Source organism: Diceros bicornis, chromosome 11 (assembly GCF_020826845.1).
Source record: "Diceros bicornis minor isolate mBicDic1 chromosome 11, mDicBic1.mat.cur, whole genome shotgun sequence".
Lineage (NCBI taxonomy): Eukaryota > Metazoa > Chordata > Mammalia > Perissodactyla > Rhinocerotidae > Diceros > Diceros bicornis.
Genome location: NC_080750.1, coordinates 20,514,663 through 20,535,123, shown reverse-complemented (window position 1 = coordinate 20,535,123; position 20,461 = coordinate 20,514,663). Strand labels below are relative to the sequence as shown.

The following is a 20,461-nucleotide window of genomic DNA, read 5'->3' as shown; positions in this document are numbered from 1 at the left end:
AAAAACAAACTTAGAATTCTGAAATAAATTGCTAAGAAAGTCAAAAGACATCTACCACCATTTTTTGCCATTTATGTTCATTTGCAAATTTTAATATAAACATTTGCAAATAATAAGCCAAATCTCACCTGTTCAATTTCAAATATATATATACAGCAGTTTTACATTCTTATATTTAATCACACATATTATGCCATGACATTTTAACTAATATCCTTTAAGCAGAGAAATACCTTAACAGTTGAGAAAGCAGGAGTCTGATATAAACAACATGTAACAAATAAAAATTTTTAAAAAATACTTTACATATTTTACTAACATTTCCTAGAAAAATATATCATATAAATTACTAAAATCCTTCAATTTTACTAATAAACTGCTTAGAATATGTTATAACATATTCACTATCAATGATGTTAAAGTTTGATATTGCAACAGATTTTACTATCCCATCTGCTTATGTCCGATCGACTTACATTTGGCGCTTAATATACTCTTTAAGCAATGCTTCTTCCACAGGATACACCTGTACGCCTGTACCATCATCATAGTAATACATCATACTCGTATTAAGTTCTGTTTGAAATGGTTGATCAGTCCTCTCACCATGTGCTCGATAATCATATGAATAATCAAAGTTCACTTGATGTGTATAAAGAAAAAGAAAGGTGATCATAGATTAAAAAAAAAAGTTACTATAAAGAAAAATCCAAAGTGAAGTATTTCAAGGGGTAACAATATAAAACTATCTTTATTATCTGACAAAAAAAAGTTAGTTGAAACATTATACGGGATAGCGGGAAAAACTAACAGTGGGCTTGCATACTTTTTTCAAAGCTCATCTAATTTAACAAAACAAATAATCATGTCATACCTCGAGGATTTCCTCTGCCTCGTCCTCTTCCCCGTCCTCGGCCTCTTCCTCGGCCTCTAAAGGAACCTCGAATATTACAACCCTCACTTCTCACACTGGAAACTTCATCTTGATCATCTCTCTTTTCTCTATCACGCCTCCAATCTTTTTAAAATTAAAATATTTTTATACATTCCAATTTGCAACTATGAATAACACGATTATCTTTACGAAAACATGGTAACCACACCTCCCCACTCTGTAACTAGTTGTTAGTAACCAGGCATTCTTTAGATAGATACGAACTTAAGAGATCTCATAGGAATCTGTCAAAATGTCTCTGGCATAAAAGAGGGCCCATAAAAGTACTGATATAAAAAGAAAACATTCTAATAAGTAAAATAACATACTACAAAGATAAAGAGGTCCTTTACCAAGACTATACTATTGAAGATTCAAGAATTTCCAGGACAACTGAGTTTGCACTATATAAAACGCCTGAAAAATACTTATATTCACAAAATGTTTAAGAAAAGGATGTTTCTATTTAAATAAAAAACGTTCCTGGGGCCAGCCCCGTGGCTTAGCAATTAAGTGCGCGCCCTCCGCTACCGGCGGCCCGGGTTTGGATCCCGGGCGCACACCAACGCACTGCTTCTCCGGTCATGCTGAGGCCGTGTCCCACATACAACAACTAGAAGGATATGCAACTGTGACATACAACTATCTACTGGGGCTTTGGGGCAAAAAAAGGAGGAGGATTGGCAATAGATGTTAGCTCGGAGCTGGTCTTCCTCAGGAAAAAGAGGAGGATTAGCATGGATGTTAGCTCAGGGCTGATCTTCCTCGCAAAAAAAAAAAAAAGTTCCTTTTAAAGAAAAAAGGAAATGAAAACACAAAAACTGGAAAAGATATCTGCAGCACGATACAGAAATTACATTCAGAATACCTATAGAACTCACACAAATGTCTCTTATGGACAAACACTACATGGCAACTCAATGGGAAAAATGGCTAAAAGACAGGTAGAGCAAACAAGGAAATGCAAACGAATAATACATATTGAAAACAGTGCTCAGGGGCCGACCCAGTGGCACAAGCGGTTAAGTGTGCGTGCTCTGCTGCGGTGGCCCAGGGTTCGCCGGTTCGGATCCTGGGCACGAACCGACGCACCGCTTGGCAGGCCATGCTGCGGCGGCGTCCCATATAAAGTGGAGGAAGATGGGCACAGATGTTAGCCCAGGGCCAGCATTCCTCAGCAAAAAAAGAGCAGGATTGGCAGATGTTAGCACAGGGCTGATCTCCTCACAAAAAAGAAAGAAAGAAAAAAAAAAAGAAAATGGTGCTCAGCCTCACTGGCCATGAGAAATGCAATTTAAGACAATGAAAGAGTATTTCATCTGCCCTAATCTGAAAAACATTTTAAGGTCCTGTAATATCAAATGATGACCAAGACAGAAAAGGCAGAACATCTGTTTACTGCTAGAGTAAAAGCGGGCATATCCATTTTGAAAAACAATCTTGAATAATCAAACAAATTTGAAGGTACATATATCCTAGAGACCAGGGTTTTTTAACCTTGGCACTATTGACGTTTTGAGCCATATAACTCTCTAGTGCGAGGGGTTGTCCTGTGTACTGTACGATGTTTAACATCAATCCATGACCTCTACCCACTAGATACCAGTAGCATTCACTCACCACCACCACTCCCCTCCCCAGTTGCGAAAACCAGCATTCTCGAGAGAATGCCAAATGCCCCCTTCAGAGGGAAAAAATCACCTACTTTGAGAACCACTGCCCTAGCCCCTGCAATTCCTCCTCGATGCATATCTTAATACAGCCTTTTCCAAACATTTCTGACTCAACCTACAGTAAGTCTTATTGTACACTTACAAAATACACATACAAAAATTTTTTTGTGATTTAAACACAAGTGTCATGAAAAAATATTTACTATGTAAAGCACTCTAGTCTATCAATTTTTTGAAAAATCTTATCATGGCCCAGTACACCAATTTCGTAAAACACTCAAGGGTTGCAGTCTGAAGAAATTACCCTAGAGAACCTCTTGTACATGTTTACTAGAAAATATGCATAAAAAAGGTTCATGGCAGCACTTTAATATCAAAAAACTGGAAACAATCCAAATGCCCACCAACAGAACAGATTTTATCACATAATAAAATACCCTTTAGCAGGGGGAAAAAAATGAATGAATCACAGAAATACAACCAACAAGCATAAATCTAAGAAACTTAGACTAAGTGAAAAAAATGAAGTGCCAAAGAATATGTGAATGGAGTCATACTGGATGCCAATTTCAAAAACATTCGAAAAAACTAAAACATTCAGGCTTCCCACCCCCCCATCCCAAGGAGGGAAACAATGGGATGCAAGTGTGGAGGGCACACAGGGAAATTCAAAGGTAATGGTAACATGCATTTCTAAGCTGGGAGCTGAGTTCCCAGTGTTCATTTTATTATTGTTCTTTATAACCTTACACATTTTCTCATACTCAATATTTAATAACAAAAAAATTTTGAAGTATGAATATACATTACTTTTAGAATAAAAGATTAAAATGATATAATTGAGAAACAATGATACAAGAGGCAAAAAGTGTCTTTTGTTTTGTAGATATGTTTTATAATTTTATCATCGTATTTTGTGAACAATTGAGCAAATATACTGACTAGATTTTAGATGACAGAAAATTTTAAAATTATCAGATTTAAAAGATTTCAGCAGAAAACTATAAAACCAAACACTCATCCGATTGTTTCCATAAATCCTTCTGTCCTCCTCTGCTTTCTGAAATCTAAGCAAACCCCGTTGAAATGATGTATCTGGGGGATGATTTTTAATGATAGAAATACCATTAAATGAAAGATTGATGGGACACTTTCTAATGGATGGATAACGCTAACAACACCTGAACCAACTCAACCTTAACACAACTGAAAGTGAGACACCCAGACATTTTATTCCTACTACGGTGATACAATACACACACATACACACACACTATGAAGCATTCCTCCCAAAACAAAATCAAAAATAAACCGGAACCTAGGGCCGGCCCCATGGCTTAGTGGTTAAGTGCGCTCGCTCTGCTGCTGGCGGCCCGGGTTTGGATCCCAGGCGCGCACCGATGCACCGCTTCTCCGGCCATGCTGAGGCCTTGTCCCACATACAGCAACTAGAAGGATGTGCAGCTATGACATACAACTATCTACTGGTGCTTTGGGGGAAAATAAATAAATTAATTAATTAAATTAAAAAAAAAAAAAAAAAACCAGAACCTAATCACTCTGGCTCTCATTACCAGTTATATATAGAAGAAACAAAACAACTCATTACAGGATATCCTGACAAAGATTCAGCCAAATCCAAAATATGGGAAATTCCACATGACATATGGCCTAACAAAGAGCAAAGGAAAGAAACATTGTTAGTGAGAATGTAAAGTGGTACAACCAATTTGGAAAACAATTAGGCAATTTCTTATAAAGTTAAATATACACTTACCATACCACCTAGCAATCCGCTCCTAGGTGTTTACCTGAGAAACTAAAACATATGCCCACACAAAGACTTGTACACAAATATGCATAGCAGCATTACTCATAATAGCCCCAAACTGGAAACAAGCCAAATATCTCTGAATAGATAAATGGATAAAAGGGTACACACATTCAAAAGAAAACTATTCTGCAATAAAGAGGTAGAAACTACTGATACAGGGAACAAGACTGACGAGTCTGAAAAACATTATGTTGAGCAAAAGGAGAGACAAGAGTACATAATGTATACTGTATAGTTCAATTTATATGAAATTCTAGAAAAGAGAAATCTAACCTGACAGAAAGTAGACTGGTGGTTGATGGAAGTAACAGTAATGTGAGTGTATTTTTTTTTCAGTGAGGAAGATTGGGCCTGAGCTAACATCTATTGCCAATCTTCCTCTCTCTTTTTTTTTTTTTTTTTTGCTTGAGGAAGATAGTCCCTGAGGTAACATCTGTGCCAATTTCCTCTACTTTGTATATGGGATACCACCACAGCATGGCTTGATGAGCAGTGTGTCAAGGATCCGAACCTGTGAACCGAAGTGGAGTGCGTGAACTTAACCACTATGCCACCAGGCTGGCCCTGAGTGTATTTTAACATATGTAATTTATAGCTCAGTAAAGTTGACTTTTTAAAAAAGGACCCAGAAACCACCCAGAAGAGATTTCCACTAGCCAAATCTGGGACAATTTGAGCATCAAATTAAATAATCAGAGTAACAAATTATAACCCATTGAAAAAATAAGAAGCCATAAGTCCATACTGATAATAATGGGAAGCTGTTCCTCATAGTGGAATACTAACTAATAAATATAAAAGGAATGATGCGGTAAGAAAAAGCATTCACAACCACCATGACAGTAATTGAATCAGGCAAGAATCATCAATGGAAACTAAAGCTCATGTGAAAAGTCTGATGAGAAACTGGGTATTTCCACAGTCTCAAAGTCTCTCCCCACAAATTACATATTAATTACCAAGGGGAAAAGAGTATCTTTACAATAAAGAAACCTGGAGTACATCATCTTAACCAAGTGCTCCAAGTTAATATCACCAATAATAAAATAAACCAAGATCATGTGCATTTCCACGTGACGTACTAAGAAGAAAACCATTTAACTTCCGTAGTACGCCTGCCAAAAAATCATAACACAAATCTGATCATGAGGAAACATCAGAAAACCCAAAGTGATGGATATCTACCAAATAACTGTCCTAAGGTCTCCAGAAAAAATCAATTGTCATGAAAGACAAAAGCAGAAGAACCGTTCCAGACTAATGGAGACTAAAGAGAAAAGACAACTAAAAGCAATGTGTGATCCCAGATTAGATCCTGGAAAGGAGGGGGAAAAAACTGTAAAGGACATTATTGGGAAAATCTGCCTCTGGACAGTCATACTGTATTACTGTTCTTATGATATATACTCTGAAGGTATTTCGCGTTAAAGGGACACAAGGTCTGCAGCTTACTCTCAAAGAGTTTATACTATACATGGTTACTAAAATAATAACCATTAAGTAAGACCAAGTCTTTTTGTCATTTTCCTCTTAGACTGTAACTTACTTCGTGTTTCATTTCTCCTATTATTATGTGATGATTTATTTGCTTCAAGTTGACATCTTGAGCTGTTCCGGGATCCTGGTCTTTCTTGACTGTCTGGTCTTACATCATCTAAGTGGAGTGGTACCCACCTGTGCTTATTAGCTTGAAGAAAACAAAATAAAATCATTTAACGACAATGCACGATTTTCATTAAAGCACTGCAATTCTGAAAGGACTCTAAATTTTAATTAAATCAATGACTTGATTTTTCCTTAAAAAGCTTACTATGGAGTACCAAAATAATTTTCCTCTTCTCACACAGCTCCTTAATAAACTTGTTTGTGCAAACAGTATTTCTAAAAGTCAAGTGAAAAGCCAGTGATGGAGTATCCTTGGAATTCTTTTGCTTTTAAACGAAATGTTCACTCTTCTGTTTAATTCTGATGGATAAGCTATTTAAAAATAGTACATGTACACCCTACTCCTGTCTAATACTTGATTCTTAGGCTTTAGAACAGGGTATATCTGATAAGATCTTATAATATACACACTGGAAAGTCTGACTAGTGATTCAAAACACTTTTAGTTTCGAATCACTGCTTAAATATTGATTTATCCAGCATTACTACTAATGAAAGAGGTTTCTCAAAATTAAGTTTAAGTATAAAATTTGTCTAACTGCACTTGAAAATCTTTTTTCAGGTACTACACATTTTCCTAACTTTTTTTTTTTTTTTTGAGGAAGATTGGCCCTGAGCTAACACTTGGTCCCAATCTTCCTCTTTTTCTTTTTTCTCCCCAGTACACAGTTGTATATCCTAGTTGTAGGTCCTTCTGGTTCCTCTATGTGGGATACCTCCTCAGCATGGCTTGATGAGCAGTGAGTAGGTCTGCGCCCAGGATCCGAACCGGAGAACCCTGGGCAGCAGAAGCAGAATGCACGAACTTTTTAACGGCTATGCCACTGGGTCGGCCCCTCCTAACTTCTTAAGATAAGAGATACAAGGAATGTAACTTTTCTTGTTGACTAAATGATAGTGTAATTGTTATACTATAGTAAAATTCTGAAGATTACCTATTCATAGATTCCATAGTTAAGGTTTCAAAATGTTCAGTCTTCTGCCCAATATATATTTTCAGCTAAAACAAAAAGACTCATGGCCAAAGGAAAAACTACCAAGGTAATTAAGGAAAAGGGAATATTGGTGTGCAACTGCAGCGCTGATTTCCTACAAATCCTGCAAAATATGGATAAAAGAGGAAGAGAGAATACAAAAAAATCTAAAAACTCTTTAAAGTCTATACTATAGGGCCGGCCCTGTGGCTTGGTGGTTAAGTGCGCGCGCTGCGATGCTGGTGGCCCGGGTTCGGATCCCGGGTGCGCATCGAGGCACCACTTCTCCGTTCATCCTGAGGCCGAGTCCCACATACAGCAACTAGAAGGATGTGCAGCTACGACATACAACTATCCACTGGGGCTTTGGGGGGAAAAAATAAAATAAATAAAATCTTTAAAGTCTATATTATAAATTCTATCAATGAGATTCTTTTGCATAAACAGGCTCTTCTTTTGAAGATAAAAACGTGTGCATGACTTGATTATATGAATTACTCTAACTATAAACACCTTGATTTCAGTGTTGGCTGATCAGTTTTAATTGAGGCAACTAACAAGACAAATTTTAGAGCAGGTCTGTCATTTATGAATTCTAGACAGTCAAAAAGACTACTTAGGGCCAGCCCCATGGCTTAGCAGTTAAGTGCTCGCGCTCCGCTGCTGGCAGCCCGGGTTCGGATCCCAAGCGCGCACCGACGCACTGCTTCTCTGGCCACACTGAGGCCGCGTCCCACATGCAGCAACTAGAGGGATGTGCAGCTATGACATACAACTATCTACTGGGGCTTTGGGGGAAAAGATAAATAAATAAATAAAATTATAAATGTAAAACTTTAAAAAAAAAAAGACTACTTAGACATCTAAGCAGCATGAAAAAGGTAACTGATAAAGTCTTAAGGGAAATTGTTTTCTAAGAACCACATGGTTGTCCTGTTGCCACCACTTTTGAGCAATTAGACTTGGCTCATTGCATCAAGGGAGCCTAATGTTTACCCTGAAGCTAAGGATTACATATTCATTAAAAAAAAAAAAAAACAATTCAAGTAAGTGCTCAATATATGGCAGATTGCTAGTTCCATTATTAAAGAAGTTGGCTGGCAAATACTGCATCATCATGAAATGTCCCCTACATATATGCTTTTACAAAGCAGTTAAATCATAATCTGTCCCTTAGACATGAGAAAAGTTTTGAAAAGAATATGGAAAGGGATGTAAAGACAATATTTTTTTCTTCAAAGGTGAAATTTAATGGGGGAATGCCATGAGGAAAAAAAGAAGAACAAAATTCTCACTTTCCTATTAGAAAAATAGTCTCAGAACTCCCTGAAAAACAAGCAGCAGTTCCAATGCAGATTTAAAAAATAATCATCATACAACTTTCCAAGAATATATCTACACCCATCTCTATAAGTGGAACTTCATTCCAATCTTACATCAAATACAAGTCAAATGCAAAAAGGAAAGCCTAATAGTTCAGAAACGTTTCAAAAGCAAATTAGTTACCATTGCAGATGGTATCCTGAGGAAACCCAAAATACTCATTGGTGACTACTAGGAATCAACTGATTAAATACAATTCTTCATTACTACAACTTTTTTCCAAAAATTAAAATGAAAATGAAGATATAGATAAAGTAACCTCTCTTTCATTGATTACCTGACTGAACCTCATCCTCACCAACATTTTCACTGGGACCATCTAATTTACAATAGCCAAGACAAGGAAACAACCTAAGTGTCCACTGATAGATGAATGGATAAAGAAAATGTGGTATATATATACAATGAAATACTATTCAGACATGAGAAAGAAGGAAATCCTGCCATTTACAACTTGGATGGATCTTGAGGACATTATGCTGAGTGAAACAAGTCAGAAAGAGAAAGACAAATTCTGTATCATCACACTTATACATGGAATCTAAAAACGCTGAACTCATAGAAACAGAACAGACTGGTGGTTGCCAGAGGCAGGGGGTCGGGGATGGGGCAATGAGTGAAGGCAGTCAAAATGTACAAACTTCCAGTTATAACACAAATTAGTTCTGGGGATGTAATGTACAGCATGGTGGCTATAGTTAACAATACTGTATTGTATATTTGAAAGTTGCTAAGAGAGTAGATCTTAAAAGTTCTCATCATAAGAAAAGAAAAAGTGTGATTGTGAGGTGACAGATGTTAACTAAACATTGTGGTAATCATTTCGCAACATATATATACATCAAATCATTGTGTTGCATACCTTAAACTAAAACAATGTTATATGTCATTACATCTAAATAAAACTGGGGAAAAAATAAAGTTATAGATGAACTAACCTCTCTTTCGTTGATTACTTGACTGAGCCTCATCCTCGCTGACGTTTTCACCAGGACCATCTAATTTTGTTTCCTGGCCTTCTTTGCTCTCACTGTTACTTCTCTTTTCAACCTTGTCTTCTCTTTCTTTTCTATTTTGTGGCTTCTTATTTCCTTGGCTGAGGACACTCTGACACTGCAAAGTTTTTAAAATAATTTTCATAAACATTTTCACTAACATATCCAAAAATCTGTGGTACTATACTTTACCTAAATATTGCAAAACAAATGACAACTTGTATCAAAAATAAAACACTACTTTCAAAAAGCACTGTCAAAAGAAAAGCCAAGCCACAGACTGGCAGAAAATATTTGCTAAGTATTTGATAAAGGACTTGTATCCAAAATATATAATGAACTCTCAAAATGAAGTAATGAGAAAACAACTCAATTTTTAAAAATGGGCTAGGGTTGAACACACACTTCATCAAAAAGATACACTGATGGCAAACGTAGACAAAAAGGTGCTTGACATCACTGGTCAGAAAAATGCAAATTAAATGTACAATGCGATACCACCGAATGACTAAAATTAAAAGACTGACCACATCAAGTATTAGTGAGGATATGGAATAACTACAATTCTCATACGCTGCTGGTGAGAATAGAAAGTTTGGTAGTTTCTTAAAAAGCTAAACAAATAGCTGCCATACGATCCAGCTATTCTACCTACTCCTAGATATTTACCCAAGAAAAATGAAAGCGTATATCCACGCAAAATTTTGTACACAAAATATGTATAGCAGCTTTATTTGTAACAGCCAAAAACTAGAATCAACGCAAATGTCCATCAATAGGCGAGTGGACAATGTACATCCATTCAATGGAATACTACTCAGCAATAAGGAATGAACTATTGATACACACAACATAAATAAATCTCAAAATAATTAAGCTGAATGAAAGCTAGAAAAAAAGTGCATACTGTATGACTCCATTTATATAAAACTGTAGAAAATACAAATTAACTACAAGCGACAGAAAGCATATTCTGTAGTTGCCTGGGATCATGGGGAGAATGGGACAGGGAGAATTACAAAGGAGTGTGAGGAAGTTTTGGAGTAATGGTCAAGTTCATTCTCTTGATGGTGATGATGGTTTCACAAGTGTATATAGATCAAAACTTATCAAATTGTACCCTTTATATATATATACAGTTTATTATATGTCATTCATACACCAATTAAGCCTGTTTAAATTAATATATATTATCCACAACTACACACCAATAATACTGCACAAATTACAAATAGCAAAGTGTACAGTATCAAAAGAAAACATGTAACGAGATAATCACATATGCCACTCCTCTAAAGAGCCCCTTGATAGAATCTCAGAACCATCTTTTAGAGCTCTCATAGTTAAATTAAAAATCCATTAATTGAGCACTTCTTGATATGATACATATGCATATACATCTATGTGTATATAGTTAGCACTTCAACACATATTGAAAGATCATAAATCAAAAAAACATATATAACAAATTCTGAGACACAAAATGGGATTCAATTAGACATATCACATTAAAAATTAATCTATTTGTAGGCATTACATGAAGATGACAGCACAGTAACCACTCCTTCCAAATGTAAAGTTCCCACTTAAGAATAGAACCAGATGAAAGCAATGTGATGAATGAAATCAGGTATCCGAACAATGGGTAAAACTATAAAGAGGGTAGCTGCTGAGTTTTCAGCACCTCTTTATTAACGTAATTCTCTAAATGTGGAGTAAAATAAACTCTGCATCTTTAAATGAGAATATTTTCCCTTTACTTAAAAAAAGCCTTAAAACAATACTCACTCCAGTGTTCACTAATTCACTTGGTGTTGGCCAATTCGCCATATCGCTGAAATCACTAGCCTAAGAAGTAATAAATAAGTGTTATGTCTGCAAATTAGAAATTTTATATAGAAAATATATTTTCTAAAAGTGAAAGCAATTTTAAAAATCACCTACATTCAATTATATGCAGGCATTTGCCAAATTAACCCAAAAGCTACTCAAACAACAGAACACTGAAATAAGAATGCTTTGGGGGCCGGCCCCATGGCTTAGTGGTTAAGGGCGTGCTCCGCTACTGGCGGCCTGGGTTTGGATCCCGGGCGCGCACCGACACACTGCTTGTCCGGCCATGCTGAGGCGGCGTCCCACCTACAGCAGCTAGAAGGATGTGCGACTATGACATACAACTGTCTACTGGGGCTTTGGGGAGAAAAAGGGAAAAAAAAAAAGAATGTTTTGGTCTTATGATCCAACTTCTAGTACTACTTAATGACACTGACTAAATTGATATACACAGAGGCATACGGGAATTTGGATAAAGGCTACAATTTTCTAGTATATTAACTTTAACATCAATGATAAAACTAGAAGAAAAATACACAATGGTCTGAGAAGAGTTCCTAACGTAATTTTCAAAATCAATATAGTTAAGAACTACTTCGCGTAAAGACATACCTTGTTGGATTTCTTTGTCTTGAGTTTTCCTGCTTTTATAATTTTTGGGGAACTGAGCTCTAAAAAAGATACATAGAATTGTTTTATAACCAATTCATTCAATATATTTAACCAAATAACTAGTATACTAATTTCAGTAAGTCAGTGTAGCCATCATTCACAGCAAAATTTAAAGTTCTGAGACTCAAATTCCTAACAAGAAATCAACTACCTTTCAAATGTAGATTCTTCAGTGTTCAATCAAGAAGTGGGAAATATTAAGTTTACTTACACTGAACTGAGAGACCAATTCTTTCACTAACAGAATGCAACATGTAAAAATTAGGAATATAAAATGTTTAAATAAAGTTAGTAACTCAATTGCCAATAGGATACACTTTTCTATACAACTAATACATTTACCTTATCAAAGAACATCCAGAAAATAAGTCAGAAGACTTTAAACCATCTGTCCTTGAAAAAAAACAAAGTTTGGCAACCAAATTAGGTTGTATCTAGATTCAAGTCATAAAAAATACAACAGGTCTCTGTAAAAGTTTGTATAAGACTATCATGGTATCACCACTTGTCCCTATCTTGAATAAGCACACAGTGGCTGACAATAAAAAATACGTATATATATTGGGCCGGCCCTGTGGCTTAGCGGTTAAGTGCGCGCGCTCCGCTACTGGCGGCCCGGGTTTGGATCCCCGGCGCACACCGATGCACCGCTTCTCCAGCCATGCTGAGGCCGCATCCCACATACAGCAACTAGAAGGATGTGCAGCTATGACACACAACTATCTACTGGGGCTTTGGGGGGAAAAATAAATTAAAAAAAAAAAAATTGATAAAAAAAAAAAATACGTATATATATACTGTCTCCAAATGAAGCTTTACTCTGTCTTTTAGTTTAGTTCATTACCTAGCAAGATGACACGTCATCTAGCTAAACATGACCTAAAGTAAATATTAAAAAATAGAATAAATTCGAGATCTGCATCTACAGAAAATATAATTCACCAAAACATGTATCCCATAAATCATAGCAATAATCAATTCATAGAATAAAACAAAGCAATCTTTGAATTAAAACCCAGAAGCAGATTTAAATGAGAGAATACTTATCAAAGGAAGAGGGATGAATGATGAAGATGTCACCACAGTTAGGCATACGGGGATCTTGAATAAGGTAGTAATTCTATTTCTAAAGCAGAATAGTGAGTACATAGGTATTTGTTTTATTTTTCTTTACACTTTAGGTACACATAGTATATGTATATGTGTAAATGTGCATAAGGATAAAATATTTCATTAAAAAAAATTAGACAAAGTAGAAAAAAAATATAGGCAAACAGGACCAAAAAAAAGATGGCAGGAAAAAACCTAATTTAATAAAGAACAATATTTCCCTGAACATCATCCAGAATTTGACTGAACGATGTTCTGTAAATACTATGTAATGTATATATGTAAATACTATACTTTATGAAAGTTTACAGTATAGAACATTTGAGGGACTTTTCCTTCAACAAAGTGGAAAACATGTCCCAAAATATCACTAAGTAAAATAAATTAAGTGCCTGGTAGTTACAAAATACAGTCTTATACAAACTATCTGATGTAATGGAAAGTAAATAAGGCACAGGCCACACATGCAAGTTGTATTTAGCATTATTACAAATTAGACATTAATAATCACAAAATTAAGGTCAGAAATTAAAGATAAAAAATTATTCTGACCAGGTAACAGTAAAAACAAACTTTTCGGGGCGGGCCCGGTGGCACAGTGGTTGAGTTGGCGCTCTGCTTTAGCGGCCCAGGGTTCACAGGTTCAGATACCGGGCACGGACCCGCACACCGCTTATGGGGCCATGCTGTGGTGGCGTCCCACATGTAAAGTAGAGGAAGACAGGCATGAATGTTAGCCCAGGGCCAATCTTCCTCAGCAAAAAGAGGAGGATTGGCAACAGATGTTAGCTCAGGGTTAATCTTCCTCACCAAAAACAAAGTAAAAACGAACTTTTTAACTTCAATGCTAAATGCCACCATCAAGTTATTAACAAACTGAAGAAAAAATATTTGAACACGACAGAAAGTTAATAATCTTTCTATTGATTTAAAAATCAATATAGTCCCATACTCTACCCAGACTCTGATTATAACTCTAGCTAAAAGTGAGTAAAGGAGTCGGGGAGGAAGAGTCTTGAACTTTATTTCTTCACGTTTAAAACTAAAAGGAAAAGAGATTTTAATTTTAGTCAATTAGTTTTAACTCAAAACTTTTGGATTTTTCTTTAAAATTTAATCTCTCAACTTTAATTTCTCCTCAGGAAATACAATGGGAAAAAGTTTACATTTAACTCTGTGGGATCTATAATGCTGACATTTTGTTAACGGAGTATCTTTATGTACACACTATAATTAGAATGTTTACATATATTTTATCAATACCAAATTTAACCTCATCACAGAGTATTTGACAAACTATGTTGGCCAACGTGGTTGGATACTCTGGGATAGGAAAGCGTGATTTCTTAACATTGGCTACTAAATGGCCCTTAGAATTAATTTACTTTTCCAAGAGGAAGACTTTCCCAAAACATTCCTGTTCCCACGTCCCAATTTCCTCCCATGGAAAAATGTTTCCCAATTAATGAGTGTAGGAAAATAACCGAACTTGCAAAGCCAGCACCTTTTCTGCTTTTTCTTTGGGAGCTAACTGTCCACAAAAAGCTCCCAAGCATTCTCATCTGCTCCTTCAAGCTGTCAAGTTCACAGTGGCAGACTCCCCAAAAGAGGTAGAAGGGGGGGCTTGCAGCTGCCAAGGCCAACTGCGTGGACACGTTTTACCTAATGCCAAGTTCCACATAAGGAAGTCCTTTGTGCTGACTTAGACCACCTCATCAACCCACTCTTTTTCAGTTAAAAGAATGGTACTGAGCTTTAAAAAAACAAATCTGTGTAGAGATGAACAGATGATTCAAAAAAGTAAATACAAATGGCCAAACGTGAAATGGCACTCAATCGCACTAATAAAGAAATGTAAACTAAAACAACAAAACATTTTTCACCTATCATACTGACAAAAAAAAAAAGAATACCAAGTATTGCTAGCCTATAGAGAAATGGACATTTCTCTCACGCTGTTGGTAAGAAATGTGAAGTAGTAAAATCTTTCACAGGTAATCTGTCATTTACAATGTATATACCTTTAAATAAAGCAATCCCATTTCTGGGAAATTATCTGGGAATCAAGACATGGTACAAATATGGCTGTATAAGACGTTCACTGCAGCTTTGCTGATAATTGTATTTAAATAAATAACCCCTACATTCACTAATATGGGACAGTTATATTATGGCACATCCCTACAAAATAATGTAAAACTTTTAGAAATAAATCTGTACGTATTGACACGGAAAAAAGTCTACCAGGTTTTAAATATAATTTTATATATACATATAGAGAACAAGTCAAACAAGCCTAAGAAAGGAAATTTTTCATTTTCCCATGTTTTAACTTAAATGGAGGAAATTGCTCTGCACATCATTAGAGAAAACCTAAGACTGAAAAAGCAAGCCAACCTAGAAAATCATAAAATAAAAAAACTAATTAAAAAATTATTTTTAAATAGATGAAACCTAAAAAAAATTTAAGCTACTAATGGCTCCAAGTATATATAAATATACATGAGCAAATACACGTCACCATTTTTCAGACAGCACTGGTGAGACGCAACTTTTTTGAGCAAAATTTCAGTATCTTTAAAATGTTATTCTCTAACTCTGGAAATCTATAAGGAAGTAATTCTAAATAGATAAGGAAAACAATTCATTTTAAGAGCCTGAATACTGAAAACAAAAACTGCAACATAACTGGCGATTTTACTCACTTTAACTTTCATGACCATAATCCTCAGCAAAGTTTTAATTAAGAAAATGTACTGACAGATATCAATATTTCACATGGCTTTATAATACGTAAGGGAGAAATGTAGTAAAGTCATTTTGCTACAGTAAATGAGTGTATAAAAAAACTACTTAATTCTTGTACTCTAAAAGTGAGAGTATCAATTTGTACAGTCACTTTAGAGAGCAAGTAACAAAAGGTGATCTAACAATGCCACTTATCATCTATCCTAGAGAAAGTCAGATATATGTACAAAAAGTATAAAATGTTGTTTGAAACAACAAAGATGTTGAGCAGTAAGTAAATGGCTAAATTAACTATGTCAGGTATATTTATGGACCACTTCTCAGCAAATTTTTAAAGGAGTTAGATTAAAAAGAATCTCATCACAAGAAAAACAATTTTGTAACTCTACAGGGACGGATGTTAATTAGACTTATTGTGGTGATCATTTCACAATATACACAAATATCGAATCATTATGTTTTACACCTGTGACTAATATAATGTTAGATGTCAATTATACCTTAATAAAAAATAATTTAAAAACCTCAATTTAAAAACCTCACTAATTGTAAAGAGAAAAAATAAAAGGATGAACCAACACTTGAAATGAAAAATGGAGGATGGTAATATGCAAAGAGAAAAAATAAAAGGATCAACCAACACTGTAAATGAAAAATGGAAGATGATACTATGTTCTAAACGCATATGAAAAACCCTATATTTGGAAGTAATTGCATGGAAAGGTCTGAAAGAATATTCAGCGGACTGGTAACATGATTATCTCTTTTGTTGAAGGGGACATCAAAAGTTCTGTTTTTACAAGGAGAAAGTATTTATGTATCATTTATGTAACTTACTCAAAATGTTATTAGAGTTACTGTTATTACAGTAATAACAGTAAGCTTCTTTGAGGTTTCTGGGAAGCAAATACTGGGAGAAAAGAGTGTTGATGAGGGTCAGAAAAGACTTAGGATGAAAAAGATGGAATCATCAATATCTTTACATACTATGTTTTTGTGAGTAAAAGAATTAAAATTATTTTAGGGAGCTGATTTTTAATATGCAAAATATAATCATGGCTAGAGATAAGTGATTAATAAAGGTCTCCAAATATTGTGATATTAATAAAGGTCTCCAAAACAAATAAAAGTACTTAAAAAAAAAAGTTAGGACAGATTCGGGAACAATTCTTTCTGGTCTCCTGACTGAATTCAAGACTGCAGTGACACTATTCTAGGCCTCTTGGGTGGGCCAGACTTGGGCTGAAAAGAGGGCCTTATCTGGATTACCAGAAACAGCACTACACAGGCCAGAACCATCCCAAAAGTGGAAGAAAGTGTCTCACAGGGGTGAAGAAGCAAGAGTGAAATTCAGTTAGAACTGCAGGTTCTAACGGAGAAAACTCATGTCACGACTACCGGTCCTAAAGACTCCCCTACATTTCCTATAACGTTTCTATCTCTGGTAATAAACTTTCTGGCAAAATTTTGTGGATGGAATCCCTGTACCTTATTAAGAGAGTGACAGTAAATGCAGGTTTGGCCAGGACAGACATGGTTTAAGTCTGTTATTTCAGCATAATTTATATCCTCTTTCCCTCTCAAGTGTATCCTGGTTTGTAGGCTAAATTATACAGGCCCCCAACTGATACATTATGGTACTAATTTAACACTTCCTAGTTTGCACCTACCCTGGACCCTAAGGGTCTGCTGCTCCTATTTCATTATTCTTGAAGTTGCAAATTTGCTTAGGAAATACAGGAAGCCAAAGCACCAAGTTATAGATGGCACTGTGGTATTAAGAACAGGAAGAGATGAATACATCCACTTCATTCATTTAAAAGGCCCAGAAATCTTGCCAGAAATCAACTAGCTAGTTACTAACAACAACTAGAGTAGAACCCAAGTTTCTCAGAACAGTGCATTTCTACATCACAATCTCTCATCTAAGTTACCTAAGCTATTCAACTGCAAACAGAAGTTGTGGCAGAACAGTGGAGAGTAGAGAGTCAGTATTGGGGAAAGGCTATAAAGTTACTACATTACTCTAAGTCTGAAGAACCGCATTCCTGTGGGCACGGAGGCACGGAATGGATTCCAACAACAGAAAGAGTTGCCTACAGAAAGACCATCAGCAAAACTGAAATTCCCATGAACCACACCATACATCAAGCATCACCTTGTTCTTAATCTCCAACAAAGATCAAGACCCCCAATGAAAGCACCTGTAGGTTAATTACATTAAACTGTTAAATATTTTTCACAAGATCACCTCCAATTAAAATTCATGAGCCTCACCTTGAAAGTTTTAAAAACTATCAAACTGATTTTACAATCAACAAAGAGTTCTTTTTTTGCTGGTTCACTGAATATAATATATAACTGTGTGTAAGTCTAGAAGTAGTGAGGTGAGACAGCCATTAAGATTCACTAGGGCCTTCTTTCTCTTTGCTATATTTTATGGAGACTTTGCTTTAAGACTTTCATTCTCTTCAGTTAGTAATAGTAGTAAACAAACACATCTTTGCAGCTAGGAGAGAATGATGGCAATACTAAATTTACAGCAAATGTTTTAGTTTTTTCTGCAAACATCAAAATTTATCAAGAATAATGAATATTACTGTGCAAAAGCTAAAGAAATCAATTAACACTTATCTCACTCTATTTGAGTTCCTATGAAGAAATGTTACTATACCCGCAATAGAATGCATGTAACAATCACCTTACATTTATACCGTATCCTTTATCTCATTTGATCCTCACAACCCTGTAAACACTCTCAAAGTTTCCCTATCCCACTGTTAACCTTTAACTTTAAGAAAAACTGAAGATTTGCAAGTAAACAGCCATAAATTTCTAAATTTAATTTTCTAAATAAAAAGTTCAATTAATTTACTACAAATTAATTTAGAAAGGAAAACTAGAAGATATTGCCTTTTGTCTTTGTTTTATTTAGTATTTCCATTTAAACTTAAAGAAAAAAAACACAAAAACCTGCAATTACCACAACCAAAATAAAGCACCAAGAGCCATATTCCACTGTTCAGCATTCAAATGCAGTGGCATAACCTAATCTCCTCTAAAAGCAAGCAGGCCTAACCGAATGTTAGAAGACTACCATTTACCTAATGAGCAATCTAGTGTCATGTCAACTATCCTATTTCAACTATTTTCCACCACAATCATAACTCAAAGCATTTTAGTAGCAACCACAGTATAGAGTCTCATTTTTAACACGACTACTCAGCAGTGTTTTGAAAACACTGAGATTTTCACCTTATCAATTATTTCACAATAAAAAGAAATCACAATCGCCCTTCCACTTGCAAATAACCCCCCTTGCTCCGACTTGCTTCACGCTTCTTAAAAGGCCCACAACAACTTTTCTATAGGATGAACCGCAGTATCTACCTCAAGTTAGCTTCCCCAAGTCACTAACACGTGGGAGCAATACCATCGAGGCCGCGCCAGGCGCGCCGCTGAGCTCCGTGCCCGCGCCGTGCCCCCACCAGTCAAGGAGAACCCGAGGTCCCACCTCTTCCTGCCGCTCCCTTCCCAGATGTCCATTTATGTAAATAGGCAGAATGAATGACACCTTGGAACGAAATACCTCGGAATGACAGCGAAAGGAGGCCTGCCCCTCCCCCAGCCCGCGCCCGCCCCGGCCGCCGAGCGAGTCGCCCCTGCACACACCCTCCCTGTGCCCACCACCGAGGAGCCACCGACCTGCCTCCAGGCTTTCCGGCGGGGGCGGGGGCGGCCCCGTCCCGGCGGGGGACAGGTGCTGGGGAGGCTTTTTGGTCCAGGGGTTCTCCTTAGGCGGCGGCGGCCGCAGCTTCTCCTCAGGGCCGGCCGCCGCCTCCTCCTCCCGGGCGTCCTTGGCCGTCGGGTCCCGCGACGCCGGTGGCGGCGGCTCTCCGCCGAAGGGGCCCCCCGGCCCGCGAGTCTTGTGCGCCAGGTGCAGCGCCAGGGGTCTCACGGGCACGGCCGCCTGGGGCACGCTGTGCCCGAGCACCGGCGCCGGCGACGGCTCTCCCCGCGCCCCCGCGCTGGTGGCGGCCGCGGCCCTCTCCTCCCTCGCCGCCTCCTTGCCCTCCCGTTCGGGCGGGGGCAGCTGCTCGGCCTGCCGGCTCGCCGCGGCCGACAGCGACTCCCTCTCAGCAGCCGCCGAGGACAGCTCCCCCCGAGAGCGAGCGGCGGGCACCGGGGCGCGGGCAGACATTGTCCCCCTGCCCCGGCCGCCCCAGCCGGGGGGAGCCCGGGGCCGGGGAGCCCGGCTGCGGGTCTCTCCGCCGGGGCACCGACTGGCTCCGGCCTGGGCCAGGGAACCCGAGAGCCCGACCGCCGTGGCCGCCACCGCCGCCCGGGTCGGCCGAGGCCGTGCAGCGCCCGGCGTGCCGCCGCTCCCCGCGTCGAACGGAGCGCTAACCGCCCGCCGGCCCAGCCCGCCTGAGCGGCGCACGCCCCGAGCCGGCCCACACGCGCCGGGCGCCGCAGCCGGGAGCCGCGAGCCCTCACCTGGCGCGGGCAGCGGCGGAGACGCCGCGGGCCGGGACCGAAGCACCTCTAGCAGAGCCAGGGAGGCGCGCGCCCCCAGAGCCGGTAACTGCTCGTGGGGGGGGGGGGGGAGGCGGGGGCGTGGAGGGGGCGGCCCGAGGAGC

General features: G+C 38.0%; 1 protein-coding gene across 12 annotated transcripts in view; it reads right to left on the bottom strand.

Annotated features, from left to right (window-relative positions):
- The window catches only part of LARP1B (La ribonucleoprotein 1B), a 131,174-nt gene extending 110,820 nt beyond the window's left edge, over positions 1–20,354 (bottom strand). For 6 of the 12 annotated variants that reach the window (XM_058550034.1, XM_058550035.1, XM_058550038.1 and 3 more), the window contains exons 1-7: positions 19,527–20,312; positions 11,904–11,962; positions 11,247–11,306; positions 9,402–9,576; positions 5,988–6,128; positions 875–1,018; positions 477–642 (exon numbers count right to left, since the gene is read on the bottom strand). In XM_058550034.1, coding sequence (XP_058406017.1) covers positions 477–642; positions 875–1,018; positions 5,988–6,128; positions 9,402–9,576; positions 11,247–11,306; positions 11,904–11,962; positions 19,527–20,022 — 1,241 coding nt within the window. In that variant the 5' untranslated portion in view covers positions 20,023–20,312. The other 6 variants (XR_009221540.1, XM_058550040.1, XM_058550045.1 and 3 more) reach the window with 6 other exon arrangements.
- Between the last annotated feature and the right edge of the window lie 107 nt (positions 20,355–20,461).